Consider the following 20,513-nt stretch of genomic DNA (forward strand, 5'->3'; position numbering starts at 1 on the left):
GACCCCCTGGGGCCATAAAACACAGATGCAGACATGCACATGCACATGGGCACCCATGCACCCGCGTATGCTTAAAAGACGTGTGAATATGTGCTGTTTTGGAAGGCTCGCAGCAGATAGTACTAAGAGACACAAAAGGGGAATAGCTACTTGGAATGAGAGAAAATACAGTGCATACTTCTCCTACATTAAAATGACCAAAAGGGCACCTAGAAGTTGCTGTAGGAAGCTAAAGTATGATGCAAGATAGTGCCACAGAACTATGCCCTCTTGGTACACAAAACTAACATTATTGACTCAATACCTCCTATCTAGAGGGAACAGAGTGGGAAGATGTGTTGTTGGAGGCTTACACAGTACACGTGAATAATATACTGTATTGGTTTAATGTACAAATACAACTATGCAAACATACACTGAACAACACAAACATGGATACATGCACACATAGGCAAATTTATACATGTGTAAAGTCAAACCCTCTGATTACTGACATAATCAAGAGAGATGAGTTCTCACAGTTATGAACACAAACCACTGAAGTGTCCGAAAAGCCAGCAGAAGACATTGCTACATGTTAAATATTCACAGCAGGCACCCTGTGGCATTGTGGGAAGGTGTTGGTGCTTGTGCTTGATTGATGGACAGCCGGAGGTCGATGCACAGTCCTATGGTGTCTTTCACGTCTGTCACATTCTATTTAAGTATAGCAGCTTTAGATATTTGTCTGCAGCTCATGGTAGCTGTAATTCTACACACATTATTCTCTAACATGTTGGACACTGTAATCATGGGAAGTAAATGCACATTGTTTGATGCACTCTAGAACACAGGTTATTACTGGAATTATTATAATTTATCCAGTGAAAAATAGAGGGACTGTGGCAGTGAAGAGGTGAAAACGACTGTTGGATCTGACTCAGTGTTACAGACCTGAGACATGATGATACGCAGAGGAAAGAGAGGTGGGGAAAGAGCAAAGGAGTAAAAGAGAGAGCCAAAGAGAGAACATGGAGATTGGTATGTAAATTAAGTCACCTTGACATGAAAACTAGCAATTGGACTTACATTTCCAGACAGAGAAGGACAAATAATCATCACACACACACACACACACACACACACACACACACACACACACACACACACACACACACACACACACACACACACACACACACACACACACAGACTTTAGTGAATCGGTGTGCCTCAATATCTCTTTCTGAGAAAAACACCTGGAGGGTTTTAATGAAAAGCAGGTCTTAGCACAGATGGATTTACCTACATTTATAGACATTACACAACATAGACTCAGCTATAGGATACTGTGTTATGTATACACTGCAGGCAGAGGTTGTTAGGACGGTGACACATTTTTGTAGTGTCAGCTCTAGCCCATTAAATTAGAACACTGACTTTGAAGTTAACAATGACAGTGAAACGTACAGACTAACAACTTTGACAATAGTGTGGTCATTACAGCATACATATTCATCAGTGCTTCTAAATAGCTGATTGTAATCAAAGCCTTCATATGATAAAACTTGTCCTGAATCCAACAACCCAATGTGATCAATCACAGACATTATGGTCATGAATACATACATATCATAAATATATCCAAAAAATCTCTATCAGTACGTGAACTCCTCCTACATGATTTTGAGGTATGCAACCTAAGGTTTTCTTTTGTATCATATATTACAGCATCATTATGTTGCCTAGAAGCCATCTACCAATTGTTTAGAAGGACCCATTTGTAACATTTTTGCACCTATAAAAGCACTGCCTTGTTTGAATTTCATGTCAGTAACACCTAATTTGGATCCACAAAACTCATGTTATGCATGACATCTTATCATGTTGCCTAGGAAACACCTAACACCTAACCAAGTGATTCATTGAAACGTGTAAACATATGTGGAAATACAGTATATAATGCAGAAACAGAGTTTGTGCATTTCTAGGAAGTCAATATTTGATAAGATCAACTTTATTCTTCAACACACATTTTTCAACTCTCTTAGGCAGCTTTCTTTTAATTTATTTAAGTAGTCTTCATTAATAGTTCTCCTTGGAAGGATGGAAAACATAACTGAACTTAAAAAAAAAAAACACAAATCAAAGTACATCAACATCAAAACAAAGGAGGAGATACAAAAAAGACATAGCCTTGGCATGACACATCAGCTGGTGGTGCACAGTACTCCACATCAGTGTCTGCATAACCTTACAAGTAGTAACTGTTCACAAGATACGAACGGCTCCATTAACAACTATTTCACGTATGAAGGATGTCACTTAAATACCGCTGCTTCATAACAGTCATCACAGGACACATCACATTGGAAGGTGAAAACCTTACAATTCCCTTTCAGTGAGCACTTGGCAAAAGCAGCCACAGGGAAAAGTCTCTGGATCATTGGAACATTAATAATCCACACCAACAGCTAAACACTGTCATATGTGGTGGTTAGATATCACCGAGGCATGTTTTAGCATATTTTTAAAAAAATTGCACATACTTAAACATTTTTTTTTCTTTGTTGCTATCACTCAAAACTTTAACTAAAAACAAATCTTAGCTTTTTTCCATTTAGAGAAAAGCAAACCATAGTCTAACGATAAATCTAACCGTATATATATATATATATATATATATATATATATATATATATATATATATATATATATATATATATATATATATATATATATATATATATCCTGTTTTGAAAATGTTAGAGATGTTGCTTCAAGTATGTAGTCGCATGGTTATGTAATTTTTTAATCCATTTTTTAATCCATCCCCAGTAAAGCCAGAGTGGCTTATTATAATAACAGAGTTGATTCAGATGTCTCTAGATAAATTAGGGTTTACAGCATATACTGAAGCTACTGTTTGAAATCTAAAAGGGGTGAAGAAAAGACTCCTCTTTGCCTGCAGGGAGTTTTAGGGAAGAATGTTTGGGTCATATGTGCTACAGTGTGTGACTCTAAAGCTTACTCCTTTACAAAAAGACAATTGATTTCAGCTCAGAGGCAAATCTCTTGCAGTGTTCTGATTAGGGTATCTGAGAAGTTCAAAATCCCCTCAGCTCAACACACGCAGAGTGAAAAACACAGCTGGGGGCACTTTGTAACAACTGCACTATTCGACAGAATTACAGCATTTTATGAATTTCAAACAGAGCATGTGCAGTTGTGGTCAAAAGTTTACATACATTCATCGTGGCCATTAACGTCATGGTAATTTTGTGCTGATTTCTTTAAACTGTTCTTTTTCCAGGGTGCAATGATTGTGCTGAATACATCTTTAATGACTTTAAAAATATAGTATACATACAGGTTCAAAAATAGACATATACTCACTTAAATCTTTTAATAGGCATTGCTGAAGGTTTTACAATGTTTTTTAACTTGACAATGATTAAAGTCTCATTAGTGATTGACTACAACTGTATTTCTCTTTGCCAGCATAAAAAGGATTTGTTTGACAGCACTCATTGGATATACCAGCACCTGGAATAATGAGAATGTCCAAGGAACTCAGTGAAGATCTAAGAAGGAGACTGTAGATTTACACAAGTTGGGAAGGTCTCTTGGAGCCATTTCTAAACAACTGCAGATTCCAAGATCATCAGTTCAAACAACTGTACATGAGTACAAGTTATTCAGATGCAGAGATGTATAAAGTACTGGAGTAGAGGAGTGGAGTAGAAGTACAAGTACTACTGTATATAAAAAAACTGACTTGAGTAAAAGTTGAAGTGTTCTTTCAACACCATACTCAAGTGGAAGTACAGAAGTACTCAGTTTTTTTGGTACTTAAGTATTGCAAGTAGAAGTATTTCAAAAATTGCTACTCAAGTACCGAAAGTACAAGTACAAGTAAAAGTACAAGTACTGTGTATATTAAAGAAAGGCAGTCAAAAGTTTGATTATCATTGTTTATATTATTTCAAACATTTGAAAGGCACAATGTATTTGGCTGAAGCTGGAGTACAATGATAAAAGGCCATACAAGTGTTTACAAAAAAACAAACACAAATAAAACATCTCAAAAGGCCAGAGGGGCAGTCCACAGAGCAGCTAAAAGACAAACCTGGACAAGGTGTTCCTGGGACGTCATCCATCTCGATATCGGACAGTAAGCTGACGCGTTCTGTCCTCAATACTTGCAAGCAACAGCGCAAAAGGTGGAGACCAAGCCTGCGTTTTTTTTATAGGCTTGATCGCTCAAATCGCCCAATGATGAGCCAGCTTCATAAACCGTGACAGCGCCATCTACCGCTCTGGCATTGATACTATGACTTGGGGATGATTAATAACGTTTTCATAATGCACTGTTTCTCATTCACCTTATTTACTTTGTTTATACTCCACTCTGCATTTAATCATTAATTGATATTAATCTCTGGCTCTCTTCCACAGCATGTCTTTCTCTCCCCTCAGCCCAACCGGTCGCGGCAGATGACTGCCCCTCCCTGAGCCTGGTTCTGCTGGAGGTTTCTTCCTGTTAAAAGGGAGTTTTTCCTTTCCACTGTCGCCAAGTGCTTGCTCATAGGGGGTCGTTTTGACTGTTGGGTTTTCTCTGTATTATTGTAGGGTCTTTACCCACAATACAAAGCGCCTTGAGGCGACAGTTTGTTGTGATTTGGCGCTATATAAATAAAATTGAATTGAATTGAATTGAATTGAATAATAGTAACGAGTAACGATTCAGCACGTGAAAAATGTATCGGAGTAAAAGTATTAAATTAATCAAAAATATATAGTGGAGTAAAAGTGAAAGTAGGGGAAAAAATATGTACTCCAATAAAGTACAGATACTGCATTTTAGTACTTAAGTACAGTACTTAAGTAGTTCTACTTCATTACTATACATCTCTGTTCAGATGTCACCACTTTGCCAAGAAGACCCAAACTGTCACCCTTGCTCTCTACAGTGAAGAGAGTTTTGCTGCCAGTGGTACTGGTACATTCAATTTCACCTCAAATCAACAGCTAGATGGTTGAAACTTGAATACAACTGGGTGTTTCAACAGGACAACGATCCCAAACACACATCAGAACCTGTTTTGGAATGGATAAAGCAGGTCAATATTAAGCTGCTGGAATGGCTTTCCCAGAGCCCCGAACTCAACCCTATTAGAAATTTGTGGACTTGGCTTAAAAGCTAGGTTTGTGCCACAAAACCAACCAATTTGAATGAAATCGACCAATTCTGCCAAAAAGAGTGGTCAAATATGAAGCCAGAAATATGCAGAAACTTGTTGATGGCTGCCAAGCACATCTGGTCGAGGTACAAGTTGCTAAGGGACATTACTGGTGGGGGTGTGTATGTATATATTTGAGCTTATATGTATTCTTTTGATCCTGTGTGAATTAGAGAAATTCCAAAATGAATTCAAACTTGTGCACCCAATTCTTGTTTTTTAAAATCATTAAAGATGTATGCTATACAATCGTTGCACCCTGGGAAAAGAACAGTTCAAAGAAATCATTAAAAGCCCCAAATTACCATGAAATTCATGCCCATGAGGAGTATCATGTAAGCTTCTGACCACAACTGTAAATAAGAGCAAATGCTTGTTTGAAGAAATCGTTAATAATTCAAGACAATATTAACTGAGAGTGAAACAGCACTCAGAAGTGTTTGTGCAAACCTGTAACTACGGGATGCAGCAATGAAATGCAGGTTTAGGTCAGGGGGTCATTGCACACGGAAACACTCCCCCGGTCACACTCAATGTACCCTGCCTCTTTGGGTCTTTATGAGGCTTTTATTAAAATCTGTCTGAAATGAAGAACTGCAATGAGGCGTTTATTGAGGGATGTTCTCCACTGTAAAGGTTAATAAGTTACTGCCACATGATTATGCATCTCGTTTAATGAAAAGTCTCTATGTAATAGCCCACTGAAGTGTGACTGTGCATGTAGGAGTTTTTTGTTTTTTTTTGTGCCTGTATTTAGTTGCATCTTCGACTGTGTGCAAATTTATATGCAAAACTTGAGGCACCAAATGCAGAATTCAGTATTTGATCTTTAAGTGAAACAAATACATGTAACTCCTCTAGTAAACACACAAATGCCGCTCCATTTTTTTCTGTGATAATGAGGTCAATGAAAACCTATGTTTAATGGTTACAGAATTTGTTTCCAAAAGCGACTCACTCTAGCTTATCCAAATGTTACCTTTTGAGATGGGGGTGCATGCAGATTTATAGTTCGCTGCACTCCTTCTCGCTCCACACTCATACAAAGACAGCTCTATAAGATTCATGTCATTTAATTTTCGAGATGTTTTAAGATTTACACATATTGTGTACAATTCTAACAAGCTTGAAAATGAATATTTGGTATGACCACCCTTATTCTTCAACACAGCCTGAACTCTCTTAGGCAGCTTTAAGGACATTCAAAGCTCCTTTTTGGATATTGTTTGTCTCTTGTTCTGTTCCATTCCATTGTGTGTTTTTCTGTTCAGGTATGCTTTTAACACATTGGCAGTGTATTTGGGATCACTGTCACACAGAAAAATGAAGCTGTTATCAATCAGATGCTTTCCAGATGGTATTGCATGGAGAATCAAAATCTGATGGTACAGTACGTTTCTGTGTTTGTAATTTCATCAATTTTGACAAGATCTCCAACACCACTGGCTGAAATGCAGCCCCAAAACATGACAGAGCCTCCACTGTGTTTTACAGATGGCTGCAGACACTCACTGTTGTACCTCTCTCCTGACCACCTCTGTACCTCTCTCCTGACCACCTCTGTACATATCGATGATGACTTGAACCAAAAATTTCACGTTTGGATTCATCACTCTATCACACATGTTACTAATGAGTTTTAGTCTAGTTCTTGTGTAATTTGGCATACCTCAGCCTTTTCGCTCTGTTTTCCTCATAAATGGCTTCTTGACAGCCACTCTTCCACTGAGACCATTTCTGATGAGGCTTCAGTGAACAGTAGATGGATCAGCTGATGGGCCAGACAAATCTCTCAGGTCCTGTGTCAGGTCTTTGCTGGAAATTTTCTTATTTCTTAAGGGCATGACTTTCAGATACTGTTCATCTGCTGTAGATAGATTTTTGGGCCTGACACTTCTTCTTTTGTCCTCCACTTGTCCAGTTTTCTCAAATTTTTTAAGGACACACTGCAAATGTTTGGCTAATAGCTCATTCAGAATCACCTTGTTGGCACAGAAATATTATTTTATGCCTGTCAAATTGTGTTATCTTTGGCACCTTTTGTAGATTTAGCTAAAGAAATGTGGACAAATAAAACTGATTCTTTGCTAAGTTGTGTAGACACAACAGTGATTCATCCCTTATATTAGGTGCCTTTCTGTTATACTTGAATAATTCACAGGTCAGTGGTTAAGTGGTTCAACAAACAAAAAAAAAACATTCCTCTGAAAATGGACCGATACAAGAACTGGGCTGAAAATGGGTAAAAAAGCAGCCAACGTCCAAACCACTTTAAAGAATTACATAAAAATCTGGCCCCTTAGAAAAAAAAATATAAAGAAAAGAGGGTGGCTCAAGATTTTTGCACAGTACTGTACATCATTCTGACTCACTGAGTCATTTGACAGCGACAGCTACTGAAACAGAGAGTGTGAGGCTGTGGCTACTGATTTGCAAAACTGATTTGCATCTGTCTAAGCTTCTGTTCTTACATTAAAACAACCTGTGCTCTCCATACCAAAAGGTAGGTATTGGTTTCTTTTTATATTTAATACAGTATGTCATTTATGGATTTATTTTGGCATTCTATGGTAAATATTTATGTTTACATTCAATTGCCACCACATTATATGTAAAACAGCAACACAACCTGCCAATTCCTCTCCTCTTCTTCAGTAGCTACACTGTTCTTTGATTATTATTATTATTATTATTATTATTATTATTATTATTATTATTATTATTATTATTATTATTATTATTATCGAGTATTAAAATTTATATAGCACTGTGTAGCAATCACTCCATTTTCCCCGTCTTGTGTGCTCTCCAGGAGCGCCATCATGCACAAGATGCCTGGGAAATAAAATGGCCACAACATGCTCATTATTTCCCTTAACAACAAGTATACATATCACAATACCAGAACTTCTACCAATATGGTAGATATGGTGGTCTTAGTGTGATGCTACATTTGCACTCTTCAACTCTATGGTATGTGGAAATGATAAGTTGCACAAATTTGTGACAATTTGCCACGTGCATATTCATCCACACAATTTTCGGCACTTTAAAAGAGGCAGTAGTTCATTCTGACAGATGTTTCCTATTTGACAGAATGAGCTGATTTAAACCACATTCAGTCCAAGTCCATTATGGTAGTGGGTTTCTTATTCTTCCTACCAAGAAGAATAAAAACCCCACTTTTTTTTCCTAATCACATTTAGAAGTTGTTATCTACTCTGACAGAATGACCTACCCTACTTTTAAAAACCATAATTAAAGGAAGCATGTCTGCTTCTCACTCTTATGTGACCTTGGTAGCTTCTAAATAATGTTTTTGCAAAGGTAGTTCATAATACTGTAGGTGAGAGGCTTAAATCATCTGGCTAACTGTAGGAACAATTTTTTTCCCTATTTGATTGACTCTTCGTTTATCAGTTCTCTAAAATAGGGGCAGAAAAACTGAATTAGGTTGCCTCTTAGAATAGATTTCCCTGAAACCTACCGTAAGACACAGGAGTAGAGGCCCACGTCTTGAAGGTCAGCAGGTCTGAACCAGATTGCATCCTCCTCCTTGCTCATGCGCACACCATCGAAAGAGATGGGCTCCTCAAAGTCACTGTGGCCAAGGCCAGAGCTGCGGTACCACATGAGGCTGAGGCCTACACTCTGTGCCTGGCTGTAGTTGGCCCGGATGTAACCATAGAACAGTGCACACTTCAGCCGTACCGGCTCACCCTGAAGCACACGGTACTTCAGGTAGTCCACTGACCAGTCTGTACAGCCATCCACTACAGAGAAGCACAAAGAGAAGGAGCAAAACATGCATCATTACCAAAGTGCATATATAAAATTAGTCATAAAATGATAAATTATGCATTACCATTAGTACTGCAATCACAGTATACAGACTATTCAAAGAAATGTTATGTAACAACAAAGCAATCAGTATTTTGCATTCTCACATTGCTTTAGGACAGGAGGGAAGATTACTGGGTCATAAACAATAATGCCCTTCGTTTATTTGGAAACACTCCCTCAAATAGCTGTAATGAGATATTAAGCTATGTATACAGTATGCAAGTATACCATTGTTTCATTGTGTGTACTGAATGGATATTAACGTAGCTGAAATCTTTTTGCTTTTTGTTCTATATTGTGTGTGTGTGTGTGTGTGTGTGTGTGTGTGTGTGTGTGTGTGTGTGTGTGTGTGTGTGTGTGTGTGTGTGTGTGTGTGTTTGTTTGTTTTGAGGATTGCAATTAAATTGTAATGCCTGTGCTAGACAACTCTTCCCTCCTCACTTGCCATGTTGATATTGCTCATCCAGGGCATATGTGCCACACCGGCTTCTGCAAAGGTAGCTTAGACTCTCTCATGCAATAACCAAACGCACAACCACTGTGACATTTGGAATTAACCATAAAATATCTTCATAAAAGATGTCAGGCACCTGCTGTGGATGCTGTGGATGCACCGCAGCTACAGTACATGAGAGTGCAAGGCTAGCTCATTGTCTGGGAATAAGCTCTTCAAACAACTGGTCTAACAGTTCTACAGCTCAGCTATTGTGATTTTTTTTACATGCTTCTGACTAAGTTTGTGTATATACTGCAGTTGACAAGAATACTGTTTTAAAAATTAAACCTAACATGACCCTGAAAAAGATAAGTGGAAGAAAATGGATCGATAAAAATGATATCTTATAGCGTATCTGTAAAATGTTTAATGCAACTCAAAAGCTGCGATTTTCAAGGTGCAGAAAGAAACAAAACCAAACAAAAATACAAAAAAAAAAAAAACAAAACAAAAAAAACCCAGCAGCTAGAGGGTAAAGTGGCTGAAAAGACATTTGACAAAATCAAAAAAACTGGCACAGCCTACCAGGAACACTGGTCTGTTCTACTTCTGGCAAGCAGATCTGACTTAGTTCCCAAGCTACTGGATTTTAACCTATGGCCAGCTATCAGTCTCTGACTAATTAGGTAACATTTGTTTATCCAGCAGGTGTATATTTGAGAGCATGTGTGTGCATGTGTAACCAGAGAGACTGAGAGAAAGAGACAGAGAGAAGTGGTGATGGTGTGGTGAGATAAAGTAATAAGAACCCTGCTGCGTGCCAGTCTGTGAGTGATACGGAGCCTCACAGGGACAGCTATGCTTGTAATTAATACTCTTAATTACCAGGGAAGTAATGTGTGTGTGTGTGTGTGTGTGTGTGTGTGTGTGTGTGTGTGTGTGTGTGTGTGTGTGTGTGTGTGTGTGTGTGGTTTTTATGAGTGTGCGTTCCCTATACGAATGGTTGTCTGCCTAATTATGTCAGTAATTAGCAGTGTGCTTAGCCACAAATGTGTGTGCACCTACATACATTTTGAATGTGAAAGAATTACAAGGTGTGTGTGCACAAATACGTGAAACCCTGTCTAATTATCTCTCTGCCCACATGCCCTAATACATGCAAACAGGCTTAACTGTATTCTCATATGTGTTTACCTACATACCTCACAACTTCAGCCTTCATTACTTTAACTGTCAAGCATCTTACTGATGAACACTGTTAAAGCTACAGAAAATCTTTTTGTTAAAGATTCGGATGCTCTATTAGATACTGTGATAAGCCTTTATAATTACAAGGGAACATAAACAGAAAAGGATATAAACCTCAAAGAAAGACTAAACAGCAGACTGGGGTGAATTTCTGCTGAAAGTAGAAGGTAAATCTCCCCTCTCTGAATATCAATCTACTAATCAGCAGGGATAACAGAGGCTTCATTTATCTTTTTCTGTATGCACCTTCTACACCTCTAATGGATATGACCTCTGCATTGCTCTCACAATATCCATTTCTGCCCTCTGTGCCACAACAAAAACTGTTTACTTTAACAAGCTTGCCTGAATGAAGCAATGAAAGAAAACACTTTATTCAGAAGCACCATGCCTGTCTTTTCCTTTCACCATGCAGACATGAGATGTCTGAGAAACAAACTCCACATGCATAAAAGTATGTATATGTAAACACACACACACACAAGGAGACCTTTCATTCCTTACAGACATCCCAATGGGAGTTGTCTAATGCGGTGGCCTTTTGTGGGGGAAACCATATTTACGTCTGAGACTCAAAACGGTTTTATCAACTCAATTAGAGGCTGACATTTCCCACATCCCCACGCTGGGCCGGAAAATCAATGCTTCCCGCTGGAGGAATACTGCAGTCCCCACCTCTCACTCTCTCACACTGACAGCACACACATATCTACACACACATACACGAGCTCTCTCTTTTCTTCAATGCTCCTTTGGGACATCACACATTTGTACTGATTCTGTTCACCCACTCTTAAACAAGCCCATACTGTAAAGGATCTTTCCGTATGGACACGTTCCCACATGGCTGTCAGTCTGAAGAAAGGTGGCCTCTGCTCCTCTGATTCTTACTGCAGTGCCGCGAGCTGCAGCACGCTTTTACTGGCTACTGCTACTCTGCTGTTGATGCCCTAGTAGTGCTACACCACATGATGTAGAGGGTACAGGTATGGCTGGTGCAGGAAAATAGCAAGGGGGGGAATGTCAAGCTACAGTATGGGATATCTGTGTGTGAGTGTGTGTGTGTGTGTGTGTAAGTGTGTGTGTGTCTCAAAGAAACCTTATTACATTCTGTGTTGAGGTCCAGACCTGTCCATCTTCATGTGACACTAAAGCAAGGCAATAAATACAGACCCCTGAGCTAGAATAAATTTACTCGCATTCATGCATACACACTTCTGGAGCCACACAAAAAAGCAAACACACACTTGAAACCCAACCCAACCTCCAAAACATAAAATCACAGATTGGGCTACGTGCGACCTCAGTCAACTCCGGCTTTTCTTTGTCCCATTATCAAATTCCTGTGATCCTTTCATGACATAATATTCCTCCAGGGTGCTTCCAACTTCCATGTTGCTCACTCGCTCTCACGTCGCCCTCAGTAATCGAACTCGCTTCTCTCATCACTACCTGCTCTCTTAATGAAGTGTAATTATCAGATGTTGGGTGGGCGGCAGGGTTCTTGCAGGCCAGGAAGACATTCAATGATCTATATGTGGATAAGGATTCTTAATAACTTTCTGTCTCTCTCATTCTCTTTCTCTCTTTCTCAGTTTACACCCACGCTACATAGATGACTCCATTCCTATCTCCCTATGCCCCTATAACTTGTAGCTTGGCCTGCTTGTTTTTCCTCCTCCGCTGCCAATTTGGAAATTTCTTTTTACTGATCTCTAGAACCATAAATAATTGCTTCATTTTTGACTACTTTATAAAATGTATTTCCATATGAATCAGATTATTACCTTTCAGAACAAACATCATTTTTAACCAGTGACTGCAAAGGGAAAGAGATGACCAACATATAAATTCACCTATATCAAACGATAATTATGAACTACAGTATCTCTCGATGGCTTTCTGCCTCTCCAGCTGTGGATTAAGAGTCATACTGACCGCTTAAGGTAATGGTGCAGATTCTATAATAAAATAGTTCACTATATGGGCTAACATCCTAAGCTCTTTTCAAATGACTTGATTCTACTGTGCTGCACACATTAGTACTCTAAGTCCTTTATATTGAGATAATAGGATGACTAAATATACAGAGTAGTAAATATAGAGAAAACATTCTCACATTAGTCTTTAAAATGGGATTAGGTACCAATCACAATGTGTCATTTAGGCTCATTACCTGGCCTAAATTCTCTGTCTCCTCATCTATCCTCCAGATTATTTAATCAAGGAACAATATAGCCAACCACTACCTGAATCTTAACCCGTGGTGATAGAATCCCTGCTGTCTCTGTAAATCTCTGGCTTTGTCTTTTTAGCCAACTGTTCCTCTGTGAGTCCCTGCCTGCGCCCTGAATTTGAGTGCTTCTTCCAGGCTTCCTGGCCTTGAAATAGAGGTGGGTGAACATCAGATCTCCACATAAATAAAGCACAGAATGAGGGACATGCTGTGTTGGAGGGATGACATAAGTGTATCACCCAAGTAATAGCGAGATATTTGTGGCTATTATTGTTCTGCTGTACACCTGCATGAATATGATTGGATGTAACAAGTCAGATAATAGCTGAGAGCTGTGAGTAAGCAATGTTTGTGAAGTATGAATGTAGGAGCTGCTGCCAGTACACTAATGTAGTCAGGGCTCTGCTTGAAGTAACACAATTCTTCTTTTATTTTGTTATGTCCAATGGTTGTTCTGATTCTTTGTTGTAAAAAAAAAAAAGTCCTATAAGAACTGCTCCTTACTGTATGTCATCTTATAAACAGGACAATGAGATCAAACAGGCATCCACATGTTAACTGTCAGTTCATTCACCTCAGAAAGAAAAAAAGTAATTGTGTGAGACCAGTTAGAGTCCAAGGCCTCTGAATGCTTAGTTTTTGACAATGTGAGGACATTTTTTTCAGAACAATGAGGAAAATGAGCTTCTGCCATCTGTCTTTACTATACAATATATGCTTTATTTTGGTCTTAGATGATCCCCCACTGGTGCAGTGGGGCCAGCTTCTTTTTGATAGCACCTCACATAGCCGCAGTTAGCATTTACACACTCCACACTCCACCTCTATTTCTGCAAATAGTAATGCATGGCAAATTATTCAACTGAGGCCAGTACATGTATGCAGACCCAGTGTGAACATTTGGAAACATCCAGCTCTGCATCCACTAATACACACAATTCCTATTATTAGCCAGCTGTTCTGAAGAAACACCCGTCCAATTGCTTATCCCTCTCCTTCTAAAACCACACACACACACGCACACACACATACCCCCAGCATGGACAAATAATGTGATATCTGCTTTTTGCTTATCTCTCCTCCTTGAGCTGTGCCACTCTATATTTCTCTGTCTCTAAATCATTCTTTTTCACTAACAGTTTACCATTGTTCATTTATATGCAAATGTGAAGAAATGCTGATAATTCCTCTCTTAAGATGGCGAACTGCATTTGCTCTGAAGAAAGTTGAGCATCATTCTTCTTTGAGTAAATCTGCCATCGTACTTGTCTCTTATTTCCTGCGACAACTGAATAAAAAAAATAAATAAATAACAGTGATGAAAAAACAGAATTAACTTTAAATAAATAACTTCCTCATCTTATATAAGGAAAGGGTGGCTATGTAGAAGAAGAGAAAGAAAGTGAAAGAAACAAACAAATGATGGGTTGTGATGTGTTGACTGCATAGGTAAACCAAACAAAAGCTTGTCTGCCAGACCTGCTGACATACAGCCTCTATGACACAACTTCCAGCCAAACTCACTGTCCACACTGCCTTGGTTATACTAGCCTGAAAGGTGAGCTGCAAGGGACGGGAGCATGCCAGTTTTCCAAAAGTGTAAGCCACTGCATTTCAGCCAATAAAGTCTTTTGATAAGAAAGTCGTCATCTGAAGAGGCCTAATTAACTTTATCTATGGCTTCAACTTACTTTGTTACTTGTCATAGAATTATGGAGCAGAAATAATAATAAGAACTTAAATTCCCATAAAGTGATGAAGGTTTTCACATTTAGTCATTTATCTAGTAGAAATTATGCCAACTGTATGTTGCTTTTTAACCATTTTAAGTCCCAGATCTCTCTCAGTGTCTTTCTGAGGTTCACTTCCATCATTAATCTCCTCTCTGTTTCTTTAACTTTTTTTTTTTCCACAGTCCACCATTTAACCTGCATGAAACTGCCACTACAGCTGTAACACTCCCAAAGAAAAACTTAACATCTTCCCAACTGGCTGCACCAGGAGGCCTCAAATTACATTTATGATAAGTTAAAGCAAAAGAAAAAGAAAAAACTACCCCCACTTTCACTTAAAACTTGAAGTTAATCTTGGTGAGGAAGGGGGATAACGACCAACGATCAATAATCCTGAGGTACCCGTGCACAGTTTGTAGTGTCCAGTTTCTTCTGCCCTTGGTAAATACGACTATAATTTTTGGTTAAATTCCAAATACTGCCTTGCATATGCAATAACAAATGGATTGCACTTAATTAGAGACAAATGCCTTTTTTGGCCCCCTCATTTCTTGGCTTTCTTGGTTTAAAATTCTGTGTTACAACTTATTAAGCTCTTATTACATTTAGAAAATTGGCCTTTTACTTAACAAAGATTATGAGCATTGTACAATCAAATGGACCAAAATGGCCACCACTGCCACAAACCTTATGCATCCTTACAGTATATGTAAGTCTAAGATAACGATCTTTCTTAATGACTACTATTAATATCTGTTATAGCTGTTATCTATTATTTTTTATTGAATTTATCTCTTGAGTATTTTTTTACATCGTTATAGTTGTGCCTGTTATGCAGAAAATTCAATACAAATTATCTCAAACATAGCTGATCATCTATAATCTGAGACATTACACACATTAATGGATGTAACAATAATACATGTGTCTTCACATAAGTAGAACAAAATAGAATACTGCATGTGAAACACACTGGGCGTATTTTTCTCTGCAGCTTCTTTCATTATTTTCTTTTTCCTTTGTGATAATATTTGTAGTCCTTGCTCTGTACAATATGATGTAATGCACAAGTGCTGCGTTAAACTACTGAAGCTGCACCAGAGAACCACAGAAAGGATATAGGGAAGATAGTGAAATTAAGTAAATCTAATTTATAGCAGTAGATGTTTGCATTTGCATATATATTGGCAGAATAATTTCAAAGGCAACATGGATTTTTGAGAGATAAACCAAAAATAAGACCTGAAACTGACGCAAATCCTCAAAAACAAGATTTACCCCACAGAATCCTTTCCTAAAGAAACAGCAAGCAAAATATAAGTGTGGATAGAATACCGACAGTAAGCTAGAACCCAAAAGTCAACATGCATACAGTGTTCAGTAATTGAGTAGTGTTTTTTTGGTGAATCACAGAAACTTTCAAGTTTGCCTGAAGGTGAGTCCTGTTTCTATTGTTCATATAGAAACCAGGGTGGGTTTGTTGCCCTTGACCAAGTTCAGCACAGCTCACTCAGATCCTTTTAATAACTCTCCAATTGACTTCAAATTAACCAGAACCCTTTATAGAACAGAAATTTCCCCTGTTGTGTGCAAAAGGGTGTCACTGAGACATTAGCTTTTTGACTTTCCTCTCGCTCTCTCCCGCGCTCGCTTTCCCTCGCTCATCCTTTCTTCCTTTCTCTTGATGATAAAGGGGCTCTTTTTAAGGAGAACAGAAAGCTTGTCAGGATTTGGCCAGCTGGAGAAAGTCATTTGAGGCCCAAATTGATGTGGCCGGGACTCTCAATAGTATCTCTCCAATAGTGGGGGCAGGATAGAGGGAGATGTGGTGGCCGGGACATTGTTCCTCGTAAATGGCTCTTTATTTCATAGGCGAACTTGGGAAATGAGTAGCACCGCTCACGCTTTCTGCTGGGGTGGACGGCCATGCGTAAAATGGAACACTAAGAAACAGGAGCCCCTAATATCTTAACAACTAAAAAGTCTGCGGCTCTCCTACATCATGTGCAGTTTTACTGGCAATGAGAACACATGCAAATAAAGTCCCTATAAGATATAAAGTCAAGGCTAGGTGTGAGCACCATCCATCATGCTGACAGGGTGCGGGCAGACTACATGGACATGAATCCATACACAAGCTGACTGACTGAGCCAGGTCCTTTGGACCATAACTAGGAAAAAAGGCCAAGCAAGAAAAGCACTTCAAATAACACAATCCTCAAATGCAAAGCTTGTGTGCAGATGTGCATTTTTTTTTTCCCCTGTGTGGAAGTCTTTGTGTTTGTCTATGCAGGTGTCAGTCTGCAGTGTTGTATTAAAATGCCAGTTATTTCTTCCCCTCTCTGTCTGTGAGTGTATGTGTGTGAGTGTGTGTGTGTGTGTGTGTGTGTGTGTGTGCCACTGCGCTCCATTGTGCAGCTGTGATCCATGTGATTCAGGCTGAGCTGTCACTCTGCTAATCTTCCCCAGTAGAAATACAGCTTGGAAAATGTCATCTGAACATTCCGAATTGTGTTTACACTCGCTGCAGGTTCCATCGCTTCTAATTTGACAAGTCATTATCACCCATGCTCCTCTCCCTCTTCCCTCTTGCGGCCTGAGACACAAAAATAAAGAGGAGGAGGAAGAACGAGAGGAACAAAACAAGGCAATAAATTCCACTCACAGACAAACAACTGTGCTCTCAGTAATCAGTTAATACAAAAACCTTAGCTAGAATGGTGAGCATTATTGTTATTTTCATTGGCTATGCAGCTTCAGATCTGTGTAAACTTCATTCCCTAAGGCCTGTTTATATTTATAAAATGCAAAAAACTAGACAGAAAGCCCTGACGGAGAAGTTTCTTGGCTGTCTTATAAAAAGAAGCAGCTGGTGGATATGTGCGCTGGGAAAAGCACATGGCTGTCCACACCCTCAGGCCCACAGCAAAGCTAGCTTTGACAAGGGATGTACAATGGGAATTTGATATTAAAGAAAACAAGGTGAAAAGCCTCATACAGCAAGTCCTAGAAATAAAACAACAAAATACATTGTTAGTCCAACACCCCATATGAGCAATTCATCATCTGACGTCTCTATCAGCAGGACAACCTTTCGAAGATACAGATGTATCTTATCATTAACATTTTACCTTTGGGGAAATTACTGCACATGTACTACAAGTATGACTTTCGATTTTAAACTGCTGTAGAGTTAGATTATAAATCTTTGACGGAAAAATGTCCAATCAAAACTGCACCCGCCCCCTTCCAAAAACTTTCTGAAACTGGGTTACTGTATGTCTAGACATTTTTTGGACCATTAGATTTTGTATCCTCAGGCTGTGTGAGCGAGCATTTCTTGAGACCTCTATTACTGGACATACACCACTAAATACCACGATAATCACAGAGGAGTAATAAATGTGACGCTAAATCAAGGTGACAATAGAAGAATTGACGATGAGAGAGCAGGTGGGAGAGGAAAGGAAGCAATGATCCATCCATCCATCCATGCATCTGCAAGTCTGTCCAATCATTAAAGAGACGTCTCCAGTGAGAGCTGGCACTCGGGGCCAGAGGAGTTAATGACACACTGCCCCAAGCCTAGATCCAGGAACCGTTCCTCTGACAAACACATACAAACAAAACAGCTCAAGTTATTTCAACTGAAACTTGTATATTTCACCATCAAAAGACAGACGCTCGCCAGGAAAGGGCTGTTAGAGCAAGGTCTATACATAATCATCCAACAGCATCTGATGCTGGCCTGCCAGCACGCCTACTGTAGGTGGGCCCCATATGGGATAAGCAAGGGCAAACATTATGGGCCCCATAAGGTTTTGTCTGCGGTTTCCATGGTGGCCCTACATGGGTTTGCCCAGATAGATTTTAACCGGCCCTGAATATGTGTTCATTCTGACCCATACGGTCCATGCATGCATGGGCTATGCATGGACCCTGCATGGGCCTCATGTAAGTCAACCGTCTCGGTCCCAATGAATACATATTCAGGGCCGGTTAAAATCTATCTGGGCAAACCCATGTAGGGCCACCATGGAAACCGCAGACAAAACCTTATGGGGCCCATAATGTTTGCCCTTGCTTATCCCATATGGGGCCCACCTAGGAGTGCTGGCAGGGCTGGTTATTGACTGATGGCACAAAGTTGAACAAGTCAATAAAAACCTATTATTGATATCATCACTCCTGCAGAAGTGTGATCAGTGCTCTGTCTGTGCATTCCCTTAAATATTTTCCCCTGTTTAATGTTGTATAGTCTCTGTCGCCCATTTTGATCCACTATGGGTGCTAGGCCACTGTATGATACCTCACTGCAGCCTGTCCCTTACCATGATCTTCTCCCCCAAAGTATATTGCAGTGAAACCTCCTGGATTTCACCCATTACCCATCTCCTTTAATCGATGTTTCTTTTCTTTACTCCACACTAGAAATAAACAAGCAAGATTTACAATATTCTCTCAGTTTCCTGCTGAGTATTACTAGTTCCCTGGTTAACTCACACCTTTCCTGAGTTGTAGTAAGTTATTTAAATGAATATGTTTGCAAAACAGCATACAACAAACAATCCAAGTTGCAATGTAAAGCCAGCAAAAAGTCTTGAGAGAAAGAGAAAAGGTGGACTGGGAGATTAAAAAAAAAAGTTCATGTATTGCAGGACTTTCAGTACAGAGAGGACAAACGAGCATGTGCTGAAGATAAAAGAACATTTTCAATTAAGATGAGTATGAAGCTTGGTTCATTAATAATGCAAAAATCATTACCCCAATTATCTTAGCGTCCCAGTTTAAAGACACTGTATACGTGCATGTGCGTATGCTTGCCAGCTTTCACTTGCAAGAGTTTGTCTACTGTGTAAGTAAACTGCATTTCTCAAGTGAACTGGTGCCAAAAATGTGTTCCTCTTAATGACCACAAGAAGAAGCAGGAAAAAAAAAAGAACTATAGCTCCTGCAGAACTTGCAAGCATATACACACAGAGAGTGTTTTCAGGTGCACCTGTACGCATGCACAGCACAAAAGAGATGACAAAGACAGAGACTAGCAAGATAGAAAGACTAAAATATTTATGTAGCTGGAGATTTGTGTCCCTGATTCTGAGTCCAATTACATTTTTTTTTCTCCAAATGGATGTGAATTAGATGGGAGAAGAAGCAAAGTCAGTGAGTGCAGGCAGGAACACCATACAGTAAATGCATATACAATAAGAATAAATGTCCACCAATGGAATGCAATCCAATAACACAAAATCATGCCCTTTTTTGCTGCTTGCATTGACTGCTCTGACATTACAAATTACTGCATCCATTTAATGCAGCGGCAGACTCCCAACATTAACCTGCTAGCCAGAAGCGAAAGCAATCCCATTCACGTTTCAAACTTCTGAATTATTCAGTGGCTTGCCAATAAGGAGTGGTGCTTGTGAGGATTGGGCTTTTGGGTGTTCACTTCTACGACAAATGGCACAGATGCTAACATGCATCGCTCCCTAGTGACACGCACACATTAGTCTCATGAAGTTAATATCCAGAAAAAAATTGTAGTGATTTATGGGGATCGAACAGAAGAAATCACTGAAACGAATTAACAGAAATTATACTGACTACCAAAACGTGCATTCCTCCTCACTCTGTCTCTGAGCTGCCTGCTCTCCCTTGGCCTGGAGAGTAGGGAGGGCAGTGGCTCTGCGCAAGCTTTAAATAGGAATTAGCAGCATTTCATTGTGATAGTGATTGAGTATGGGTCCCTTGGGTGGGTCTACTCATTGTTAACAGGCCTTGTAAATCTACAGTAA

At 39.3% G+C, this 20,513-nt stretch overlaps 1 protein-coding gene across 1 annotated transcript in view; it reads right to left on the bottom strand.

Annotated features, from left to right (window-relative positions):
• The window catches only part of il1rapl1a (interleukin 1 receptor accessory protein-like 1a), a 188,608-nt gene that overhangs the window by 115,757 nt on the left and 52,338 nt on the right, over positions 1 to 20,513 (bottom strand). Inside the window, exon 3 of the mRNA XM_030758212.1 lies at positions 8,710 to 8,995. Within this exon, the coding sequence (XP_030614072.1) occupies positions 8,710 to 8,995 (286 nt within the window). The remainder of the gene's footprint in view (positions 1 to 8,709; positions 8,996 to 20,513) is intronic.

Source organism: Archocentrus centrarchus, chromosome 21, assembly GCF_007364275.1.
Source record: "Archocentrus centrarchus isolate MPI-CPG fArcCen1 chromosome 21, fArcCen1, whole genome shotgun sequence".
In the NCBI taxonomy this organism is placed as follows: domain Eukaryota; kingdom Metazoa; phylum Chordata; class Actinopteri; order Cichliformes; family Cichlidae; genus Archocentrus; species Archocentrus centrarchus.